Source organism: Macrobrachium rosenbergii, chromosome 22 (genome assembly GCF_040412425.1).
Source record: "Macrobrachium rosenbergii isolate ZJJX-2024 chromosome 22, ASM4041242v1, whole genome shotgun sequence".
Taxonomy (NCBI): domain Eukaryota; kingdom Metazoa; phylum Arthropoda; class Malacostraca; order Decapoda; family Palaemonidae; genus Macrobrachium; species Macrobrachium rosenbergii.
The window spans coordinates 34,030,101-34,042,256 of record NC_089762.1 but is presented as its reverse complement, the minus strand read 5'-3'; the positions used below and the strand labels follow the sequence as shown (position 1 = coordinate 34,042,256).

The 12,156-nt window shown below is 35.9% G+C and overlaps 1 protein-coding gene across 2 annotated transcripts in view; it reads right to left on the bottom strand.

Annotated features, from left to right (window-relative positions):
• Positions 1-238: 238 nt before the first annotated feature.
• The window catches only part of Vps28 (vacuolar protein sorting 28), a 37,159-nt gene continuing 25,241 nt past the window's right edge, over positions 239-12,156 (bottom strand). For both annotated transcript variants that reach the window (XM_067124607.1, XM_067124608.1), the window contains exons 2-7: positions 7,455-7,518; positions 6,308-6,377; positions 5,840-5,965; positions 4,972-5,073; positions 4,696-4,809; positions 239-842 (exon numbers count right to left, since the gene is read on the bottom strand). In XM_067124607.1, the coding sequence (XP_066980708.1) occupies positions 690-842; positions 4,696-4,809; positions 4,972-5,073; positions 5,840-5,965; positions 6,308-6,377; positions 7,455-7,518 (629 nt within the window). In that variant the 3' untranslated portion in view covers positions 239-689. The remainder of the gene's footprint in view (positions 843-4,695; positions 4,810-4,971; positions 5,074-5,839; positions 5,966-6,307; positions 6,378-7,454; positions 7,519-12,156) is intronic.

The window sequence follows — 12,156 nt, the reverse complement described above, 5'->3', positions numbered from 1 at the left end:
ACAGTGAAGCAAATATGATGTGGAAGAACCTCCCATAGCTTTAGTTTGAAAAACAAAAGTTTTGCACTGGCAACAAAAATTGTCTACAAAGAAGCTGCAGAAGCTGATGCTGTCCAACAAAAAGATACAAAAACTAAAAAAGTATATAAAAAGTTAAGCTCGCTAAAATACCTTTGCCTAAAGTTTGCAATTACCAGATACTGTAATGCAATGCATTTCATGGATATTCAAGGTTCTGTTTATCTTAGGTAATTGTTTAATGTAACTGACAATTCTATACAGTATTGATACTAATATATAATATTACAATAACAGACTTTGGTGAAGTAAATCCTAACATCATGGAAGGAAAACAGACGAGGAGTAATCAAGTGGTAACTTTTTACCTAACAAACTGTTGTATGGCTTAAAACAGCTTTGTAGAATAAGTTTTGATATAAAAAGCAATTATAAACTGGGCATATGCTAAAATTAATTTTTGTTGGAAGAATAGCTTAATTTTTAATACATACCATAATTATTTTATAAGCCTACGTTTAATATCAACAAAGGCTATCGTGAGAAATGTATAGTACCGTTAATGGATTCTTACATAAATGTTGTACACTTACATAGCTTAAAAAAGTCTAATTACTCTTACAATGATAATATAAACATTGGATATGCGAAATGAGGATGAAATAACTAGTTTATGTGTGTTGGAGAAGTCTGTTAAATGCATTGTAGGCTGATTCAAGGTCAAATATCATCTGTCGTACTTGAGTTTCGGACAGTGTTTCATCAGCAGTCATGCCTTCCAGTGTTCCAATCCATTCTCTAACCTTAGCACGTCCTTCAAAGTCCTTTGAAAAAATAAAATATAATACATTAACATTCAGGTAATAGCCTTTCAAGTACAATCCCTAAATAATTGCCCTATTTAGTTTAATACCTGAAGTAATAAGATTACAATTTCCTTACGACTCTTCATTTATGCTGATAAAGCCTAGTAAATAAAAAGGTAAGGGCATCAGAACACTGGTAAAGGTAGCTAGTGACTGGCATAGTTTATTTCAATTAGCAATCATTACTTAGCATTTAATCAAGCCAACATTACAACAATGGCTTAACCTATATTAATTTTTTTTTACTTTATTATAAAGTATACATTACTGTAGCAAGGAAGAATAAAAACAAGCAGTGTATTAATACAGTAACAAGGTAACACTAAAATGACTTTGAAATGTTTACTATTGCTAACTGCTGCCTCATGATTTATAGAACAAAAGTATTTTTATAACAATTTTTTCATATAAACCCAATCATCACAAACACTTCAAGGTGCACCAGTCTTTGTCTATCAGACTGAAAAGACCACCACATTAGTCAGTTATGGACCCTTTGATACATACCCAGTAACACATCTCAATTTTCATGAGAACTTAATGTGAAGCAATAAGACTTGAAGAGCTGAGAAGTGGACACTCATTATACAAAAGTACTGCTTGTTTCTTCACAACCCTGTAAGTCATACTGTATATGCAACCAAGTTGTTTAGGAAGGGAGGCCAGTATGATGAATATCCCACCGTGCAAATGCCTAAAGGATCCAGTTGAGAACTTAAAGACTAAAGAGTTAAGAACCACATCTCCAAAAGTGCTGGTTTGTCTTGACTGGATTGGATTCTTGGAATTTATGCTATATAGCTAAGCACTGGGGGGCTCTAAGCCATTCAGCACTTATGAAGCTGAAAAAAGAGAGTTGGACGCACTTATGATGCTGAAAAAAGAGAGTTGGACCATGAGATGACAAAATCTAGAATATAAACGATGTAGTACAAGACCCACAGGTGAAATGAGTAAACCCCAGTTCCACAAAGAAGTAATGGTTAGAAAGGTTGGACAGCAGGATGGGGAGAAAGGAAATGGAATGAGGTAAGGTAAAAGCCTAAAAAGTGGGTGCAGACAGGGGACAAAGGGCATTGCAAACAGCCTTTACTAATGCCTACGGTCCACTAATAACTAACCCTTACTGGGAGCCCTGGTATTTAAGATGTATAAATTCAGAAAACTTATGCAAAACATGCAGGCTGTGTTCGGTGAGAACCCTTCAGATCAGGAAAAGAAGTATACTTACCACCAACATGAGATTTTGAGGCTAATGACCAAGGACGCTGAAGATAGTGACAGCGGTATGAATGAGAACTGAGGATGAGTTCCATCGTGACTACAGGTCCCAATCAATACAAGTCTACACATATATGCAAATCATCCCCTAAATAGCATGTAGCAAAGGTACATTAGCATTGCAAGTACTTGTATGTGAAGAACAGAACAGGTCTAAATTGTACTTGAAAGCAACGGGTGTACAGAGTGCTCTGACTTCATTGGGCTTGCAAAATTACCTGTTCAACTTTGCCATCCATTTTAACATAAGCTTTCAAAATTCCCTGTTGCAGCCAATATGAGACTATTTTCTTTGGCACCTGCTTCTTCCTTTAACCTGTGGGCAGGAACAGTCTGGAAGCATCATCATGAAGAATCATCTTTTGCAGATAGAGCCTGATAGCCCTGGATAAGGAGGAAGAAACAGAAGAGATAATAAAGGGTACTTGGGTGAGGTCCTAACTACTAGTTGTTAGATTCTTGTTACCAAATGAGAAGCAAACAATAATTCTACTGATGACATACCCCCTGATGTGTGCCGTCTTCCCAGAAAGAGCATGCATCTCGTGACTAATCTCAAAGAAGCAAAACCAGTAAAAAGACTATCTTCACTGAGAATGCTACAAAGAAACTTTTTGGAGAGGTGGGCTTTGTTAGACATTTTAAATCTAGTAAAAGATCCAAATAAAGAGATGAGAGTGATCCATTCGGCACTTTCTCCTCAAAGTACTGGATAAACATCTTCAACACAACTGAAGAACCTACATCAAGTCCACCAGGGTAAAAGACTGTTGGAAGTGTGGACCTATATCCCTGATAGTGGAGAGACAAACAGTTTCTCATAACATTTAAATAAAAGGAAATAAAGTATTGCAATCATGGGTACAATATAATTGATAAAATCAATGCACCTTTGCAATACCAATTACAGAATTGATTACACTTGGCTTGATAGAGCTTAACAACTGATCTTCTGCAGAGTCATGCAAAGGTTACAACTACATCCTCTGAATATCCTCTATCTCTGGGTCCTTGCTGGAAAAGGGAATTCAGGTTTTTGTGAAAACCATGAAGTGTGGCTATTTGAGTAGTTTTTCCCAGGCCAGGGGACCCTGGGAAAATCTTAACTAGCTTGGACAGTAAATCCAGAAACCACTCTGGATGCAGCCAAAGATGGCTTATCATGTTCACAGACAAAGAGCTTTTCTATTACCTACCTGACAAAAGCTGATATACACAGAAACCTGGATGTCAAGGAGAAAGAATTGTGCCTATCCTCTGGCTGCTGAGTCTGGCTGAGTTGAGCATTGCATCAGAAACTTGTGATTTTGGCTTGCTGCAAACAGGGCCAAAAAAACTCCAAAATACCTTGAAGTTCAATGACCACTTTGACAGTAGAACTTGGCTTTACTCTGCTAAGAATGTGGACTATGTATTTCCCAGGATGAATCTTGGCACTATGCCAACCTCATTTCCCGTTCCTAACCTGAAAATTTCAACTCTGTAACAATAAATACATGCCACCCTGCTGGCACAAACCATTACCACCATAAGTTGTCAGCCATCAAACCTACTGTTCAACCTGTCAAACAATGAGAGAATGCCTGAAGGCCTAAGAAGACAGCATTTAAGGCTAGAAAGTTGAAGATCCACTGGGTGTGCCCCACCCTTACTCAATGCGTCTGTAGGCATCAATACCTTTGGACTGGAAGGAACCAGTGGAACTCCAATTAAAAAGGTGACCAGGGTCCTGTCAACACCAGAGACCCTCAAGAACTTCATCTTGTGCTACTACTAGGGATTCTTCTGGTATAATTGCTGGTAACCATGACTACGCAAGTTGTAAGGAGAACAATCTAAACCTCAAGCAGCTGTAAGGCACTAGTTTCTACAACACAAGATGTCCTATAAAGGATTACCATAACTTTGCTGGAGGAACTGCTGGATAATGAATAGCAATCTCTTGAGTCTGTCCTCTGTTGGAAGAACTGTCTGAGAGCAAGTAAGATAAAGCTAGACAGATAAGTAAGAAGAGGGCTGAAAAAACAGCCCTCTTTAATGGCTCACACAATAAAGCTGGAAGTGAAGTGATGCTGCAGAAAATACCTTCAATACCAACTAGTATGCCATGCAAAGGGCAGCATAAGTGATGCCCCTAAGGTTTGTATGTGATACTGAAGATTAAATACAACATCCTTTTGGTCCTCAACTACATTGCTTTCTACTTTTTAATTCCAATTATTCCCTTTGATTTTTACATCTGGCTACCCAAAATCATCTTTCTCTTACTCCAACTTTCACTGCTCAGCTATTAATATACACTTTACCACAGCCCTCTAAGTTTCAAAAGGACTTTAAGATAAAGTTAAAGGAAAAGCTACTGATTGCCAGTTGTGAATGAACTTACAACACCACAGTGTGGAAGGCAGTTCACAGCAGTTCTGGAAGGTTGCCTTCTTCCCCTCTTGTAGATAAAAGCACAAAAATAGATTTGGATTTGTAACGGTGTTGAAAGTTACCAATGGTATAATCTTGATTCTCTTTGACTCACCTGAGGTATGACTGAGAGGCGGGTCATGTTCTCTTGGAGATCCTTCAAGTCAGGCTGCAGCTCGTCATTAGCATTTATTCCTAAGCGTAGTTTATCCATCACTGTGATGAACAACTATTTTTTGGAAATTAACAGAAGTATTAGACAAGACATAAACATGATAATGTTCATATTTTATACACAAAGGTGATTATAATGAATAACCATTACATTACTATATACCTATATATCATTTTTTACTTCTCAGAAAAAATTATTTGTACAGTATGTACTTACAGATACAATATCTGCAATACATTTGCTAGTATTGCCTTTGTCATCCTTGATAGTTATGGGCCGATCCTCTCTAATGCGATCTAATGCTGCAGGACAATCAAGCTGCAATATTAAAGATAGATTTTTCACCTTAGATTGCACCTCCTCTGAGTCACTGTTACTTGTCTGTATGCTAGTTTAAATTAATTTTTAAAAATAAATTTATGAAAAATTGTGTATAAGAAACACAACAAAGAAACTTGTAGCTAACATCACAAGTGTCTGAAGTTCATGAGGGAGGCAGTGGGTGGGGCTTATGACCCATGCCTACCTCATATTGTTTTGTGACCCAGCCTACCTCATATTGTTGGGGCTTATGACCCACGCCTACCTCATATTGTTGTGTGAGAACATCTTTGATTTTACAATATTTGTGCTATACCAGAGTGCTGTTGATAGGTAATTATTTATTGGAATTTTTTTTGGTGATGTATCTGTGTAAGTATAATCACTATAAAGTTGTGTTTTATTTTTTTTTGCACTTACCAGCACAGCTGGCATAACTTGCAATCAACTATATGCCATTCTTACACCACTTTATAAACAGTTTTGCATGATGTAATAAATATAGCATATCTCTCTTGCTTTGCTTTTGGAGAATATTTATTTATAGCAAACTATTTATGTTCATGTTTTTGGCAAGTTCAACTCTTCATTGTGACCACTTATGTTTGTAATTTTGCTCCTCTGAACATATTACATTCAATGACATCTATTTAGCTTCAAAATGACATCAAAATCAGTATCAAGAAGAAGCTGAACTTCAAGGATAACCTAAATCAAATCTACACTTCAAGCAAGGATGACAATACAGAAGAATGAACCCAACCTTGTACTTCTTCACAAATGCTTCAACTGTAGGATATTCATCACACTGAACCAGTTTGAATGCTGCTTTATACTGAACTAAAAGTTTACTGCACCAGGCTGTGTATTCTTTTGGGGGGACAACATCCTGAAAATCATAATTGCTAATTAACATCACATACAAAAGATTTTAAATTCATGATAACATCATGTATTTAAACATACTGTACACTTCCTTTCTAAAACAAACTAAATAAGAAAATACAGTACTGAAAAACATAGGTACTGCACTGTATTGAGAAAAAGTACAAAACAAAGCATGAATGGCAATTATAGTGATAAACTATGTTTGTGAAATCTACAGTACTGCCTAACAATACTTGCTGACATTTTCCTTGAGCTAAACATATGGTAAATAAATACAATGTCTGCATGGATCTAAAATGGATCTCAATTTTTCTTGCACGTTCCAGAGTCACAAGATATTTACCTTTATGTACATTTTCTCAAGGCACTGTAAGGTGTTGATTACAGCATATAATTCACCAAGATTATCATACCTGTGAAGGAAAATAAACTTAGTATAATTTAAAAAATTCAACCGATTCTGCGACTAAACATTATACTTAAAATTAAATGGCTCTGCAAGAAGCATGATAACTGATTTGGAACTAGTTTTATTCATGAAGACTATTTTACAATTTACACAGAAATTATTTCAAACTACTTTCTGTTAACAAAACCACTTAGAATTTTTGGATTTAAAAAGGAATTATGTTGTTCTGTCATCTCATTGTTGCTTATTTGAGTGTTTTTACCTCATCACTGCTTTGTTTTTGTTACCTATATTCCCATAATTTGGAAGATTAAAAACATTTTCCTGGCTGAAGAATATAAAGTACGATGCTAAACAATTGTGATTTGCTTTGATTTTACATACTCAAGAAAGAAGAAATTAGAGAGAGAGAGAGAGAGAGAGAGAGAGAGAGAGAGAGAGAGAGAGAGAGAGAGAGAGAGAGAGAGAGAGAGAGAGAGAGAGAATTTTAAATGTAAGGTTTACATATGTTGATGGGACCCTGACTGTCCAAAATCTGTTAATTTTTTCTTCTCTATTTCCCTCTCTCCATATTTAGCTCTAACCCACTACAGTTAACTTATTACCAAGTACATGATTCAATGTGTAAGACAACAAGGCAAGTGAGGTAATATAGTAAACCCCCCATATTTGCAGGGGACCCCCCCTGTGAATAAGTAAAATCTGTGAATGCTTAAAACCCCTCTAAAAACACTTAGAACTGCCTATTTTGATAGTTTAAACACAAGACAAACCCTCTAAAAATGCTTATACCTGAGTATTTTATTAGTTTTATCACAAAAAGTGCATTTAGTCATGACAATGATATGAAAATACAGTAATTAGTGAATATTTTTCAGTGAAAAATACTGCGAATGGGCAAATTTTCCGCGAATAATGGGTAGACACGTTCCACAGAGAAATCTGCGAATACATGAGTCTGCGAATCGTGAGAACGCGAATACAAGGGGTTTACTGTATTTACAATGAAAGGGCTGAGAGATTACTGTAAGTGAGAGAACAATGTGAAATTATTCAATTTGGTGCTTTACAAAATACTTACTTTTCCCTCTCTCTGGCATTGGTGTATAATTTTACCTCTTCATACAGCTCTGGTCGGTTATGATCTGAAAACAAATTACAGCAGTTTATTGTCAATAATAAAAGAATAAGTTTCAAAATGATTTTGATATACCCCACTATACAGTCCAGTATTTAAAGTTCACTCAGTCTTTTGTAGATGGAGAAAGTACTGAATACCATCCTTATCTGACAAACTACCAAAGCAAAGACAGGAAGTCTTGGCTCTACTTGCTACCTGTCTTTTTCTGGTAGAATATATTTGAATCTAATATTCATGGTCAAGAGGAAGGATTTAAACAGATAATTTTGTTTTGAAGCAATAAAATAACTTTCCTTACTAGTACAATAAGTAATACCTTATATATTTCACATGTGTTGAACAGTACACAGAGGCTGAATATGAAGGAAGCATTGGCTTTAATATGATATTATTGCCTGCAAGGGATAAAATTGCTAGCATTTCACAGTTGAGCACAACCAAGCACAATACTTTTGGCAGCTATAATGAGCACATAAGCTGCAAATGGCACCTACAGTATTGCACAAGCCTAAGAAGACAGCATCTATAATCCCACAGACAAGACAATGTCATACCAGAGCCTAACCTACAAAACAATTTGATAAGCCAGATCAATCTGAAATGTGGTCGACTTCAGGTGGTACCTAGATGCCCATGTACAGTATGCTACAATAAAGATAAAGTGGCCTAGGGGTGATGATCATGTATCTGAATGCTTCATATTCACAATTTTTATTTGTTTCATCCTTCTTTGTAGTTTTGAGAAAAATAAACCTACCCTATCACCAATTTTATTTTTCCTTGCCATAAAACGTTTTAAGTTGCTTGTATTGTTTAATTAAAGTAATTTGTTGCTCCATCTTCTACATAATGTATTTTACACAAAGTAATACTATGATGGCCAAAGTTATCATATAGCATCCCAATTAAGTAACAGTTTGGTTTACCATATCTTTAATAAACTTAAAATTACATAACCAGTAACACAGCTGTGTGTGAGAAGATGAGGAAAGTGCTGTGTGAGAGGATGAGGAAAGTAAGCGTTTTAGCCTAGCTAGACCAACTGATTGTGTAAGTTCCTTTGTGCAATAAAATGAGTTCAAGTAGCTATGATGCATTTTGTCTTTTTAATTAATTATAATTTTTTAGTATACCATACAACATAATGAACAGTGATGTAGTCTATCTTTGAGGCTTAAAATTACAGAACCAGTTACATTCATGTGTAAGGGAAATAGCGAAGACTGATTTTTAGACTATAGCAAAGTTCACCGTGCTTTGCAGTTAAGCCCCGCCCACTGATTACCTCACGACCATTCCTTGAAGCTGATTGGTTGGCAATGGTTTCGAAAAGTTGGTTAATCTGTGGTTCTTTTCATCTTCATTAATTTTGCAATGGCTGTTTTACCGAACTAAAATAGGTTCTGCTGATTATCAAAAGGAAACATTATATTATCCCATGAAATAAAATCATAATGCACATCTCCCTAAAAAATGGTTAAAAAAAAACAGGAAAATATGAATGAAGTCAGGAGTGTTCCGTGATGCTGCAGTGGTGTGTTTCATAAAAGAGGTTCACCTGAATATGGATGTGACACAGGGAATGTCTGCATTCGAATCAGTGCACTAGAATCACTGGTCAGTGATAATTACCGTCTGATATTGTTAAGTGTGTTCACCATTCTAAACTTAAACAGAAAGACTTTTTCAGAGCAATGCAGACTGGTATTTCATATTGATTTCAGGAAATTTTACTACATTTTAACAGTCTAAAATCAATTTCATTGCAATCGTAACTTTACATATTCGGAGGAATGACACAAAATGACTGCACTCTACAAAATCAGAAAATGTCTGTTTAACTTAAATTTACAGTATGATAGGCCATACGAGTTATACTGGATATAATTTGCTGAGAATTCCTTTCGAAATAACAGGATCACAAAAAATGACGTAGACCTACAATGTCCTATATCTTTTTGTCGGTTTACGCAGCTTATGGCGTTTGGATTATAGGCCTATCTTATATTCAGCTGTTTTATTGTCGTTATTCTTGTTTTTGTTGCTGCTGTTATGGTGTTTGTAGTGTCTTCAAAAATTTTTCATATGGTAACTTAACACTGCAGAATAAACATAAACCTATTCATAAAATACTGGTGTAAAGAATTATCTGCCTACTCTTGTTAATTGAAATTTAGTAATTTGTTTTAATTAAAAGTAATCGAGATCTTTATGGATATAGTGTACGCTAGAATATTCTCCTAACAACGGAGAGAGAGAGAGGAAAAAATTTACTGACTTATGTATCCTTTTGTCCAACAAGAATGCCCCCAAAATCAAGTGATTCCTTGGCGACTTGCAGATTGGCTTGGATCATTTCATACTTAACTTGTTCAGCTATCATTTATTTTTTCTTATTTTGTTATGCATTCCTGCTATAGCCTTCCTTTTCATAGAAATGCTATATTTACTCATCACAGTAATATAATTTGTTGTCCCTTTTGTAAATATATTTTCAGTATAGTTCATTGAGAGCAGTTTGATAGGCTAAAACTCTTACTTTCCTCATCCTCTCACACACAAGTTTTACTTTTATTCACTGTGGTATAAGTGGCGTTACAATTACTATGGCCATCCACATATGTATATAGGCTATTTGCACTTGCTTATACATATACATTCCACTTTATGCACATACATTATATATCGTGGAGTTGAAACAACTATATTAATTAAAAGCTACTGTATTTCCAACAGATATAGGTAGAAAACTATTTGCAATACGAAATTGACGTGTAGACCCATGCCCTGTCATTTTCTCAAAATATAAGAATTTGATGTATAGGCCTATGCTCTGTCATTGCCTCAAAATATAAGAAATTGACATGTAGGCCTATGCCCTGTCATTGTCTCAAAATATAAGAAATTGATGAATAGGCCTATGCCCTGTCATTGCCTCAAAATATAAGAAATTGATGTGTAGGCCTATGCCCTGTCATTGCCTCAAAATATAAGAAATTGACGAATAGGGCTATGCCCTGTCATTGCCTCAAAATATAAGAAATTGTCAGGTAGGCCTATGCCCTGTCACTGCCTCAAAATATAAGAATTTGATGAATAGGCCTATGCCCTGTCATTGTCACAAAATGTTACGACATTTACATGTAGGCCTATGCCCTGTCATTGCCTCAAAATATAAGAAATTAATGTGTAGGCCTAATCTCTAAGTAATATTAACATGTGACATGCAGGATTATGATGAATGAATACCCTAATATCGAAACTGGCTGCATAAGTCCAAGCTTTATTTCAATTAATGTGGTCTATGAGGGATCGCTTATGTAGACCAACCAATTTAAAAAAAAAAAAAAAAGCAAGATGCTTGTGTGTTTAGGCTGCGCATGATAAAAAAAATACACGGACAAAAGGATCCATGATCTTCATAATGATACATAACTTAATATATCTTTTATCAGAGATATCAGTTGCATACCTCACAACTCCGGGAACTCAAATCTGTGGTGTCGTGATTCATGCACAAAACTCAACATGACCGAATGGACTGTTAACTAGTGTGACGTCATTCCCTCTTCGAGAGCTAGCCAATCACTGGCGTGCAGTGGGTGGGACTTAGCTGCAAAGCTGGGTGGACTCTGCTAGTCAGAAAAGTCTCCTTATGATTATTCATGTCCAATCATATTGTCTGAGAGTGTTTGCTCAAGTTCCTAATAAGTGCTTTTATTCTGAACTATAAATTTCTTGCTGGCTATGCCACACCACAAAAATAATAATAACTATGCTGTGATACTTTCAGTACACTTAAAATTACAGCATTAAATATAATGGCTAACACGAAGATAAGACAAAGAGATGGTAGGCTAGGCTTATACAAAAAAAACTGTTACGCAAAGGCCATTTCTGTAATTCAGAATAAACAGAGAGACAAGCTCTACTGTACTGCCACCTACATGACTGAGGCAAAACAGTGAAACAGAGAATGGGCTAAAAAATAAAAATTTCAATGACAAACTTGGTTCGCATTATCAAAGGTTCATAAGTCATTAGGTCAAATAAAAGAGGGTTGTCCGTGTTTCACCTGGGTCAGGTTAGGATGGGAGAGGAGTGCATGAAGGACCCTGAGCCCTAGGTTAGGTTAGATTAGGGAAGGGAAGGTAAGGTTAGGATGCATAACTGAAACTGTGCCTGTGACCTCTTAGCTCTTGAAAATGAGTGTGAGTGATACCAATTACAAACATGAAGCACACATTTTTCCTGCTATTAACCTTGTAGCTTACAATATATTTAAGACCATTCCTGTGGGCATAGCCTAATTCCAGTGTAGTTTGTATGTGGGCTGTGAAAATACAAGAACCAGTATTTGCATAGTACAATGTCTATGTTCTAATGTTCATCCAAAAGGGAGCTGGTATTAACAAAGCTCCCATTTTGCAAGTAAACTGGTAGATACCGAACCATAGGGCACAGTAGAAGTCTTCAGTTTTACTCTTTGCATTAAACAAATGCTGAGAAATGCACAGAGGGTTCACATACCTAATGAGAAATTAAGTCATCACTGTAGGCTACTAGATTATCTAGAAATTATTTAACCCACAAGGTGCGGCGCGTCGCTAAAATCAACGCTTTATATGCTGTGTAAGGACAA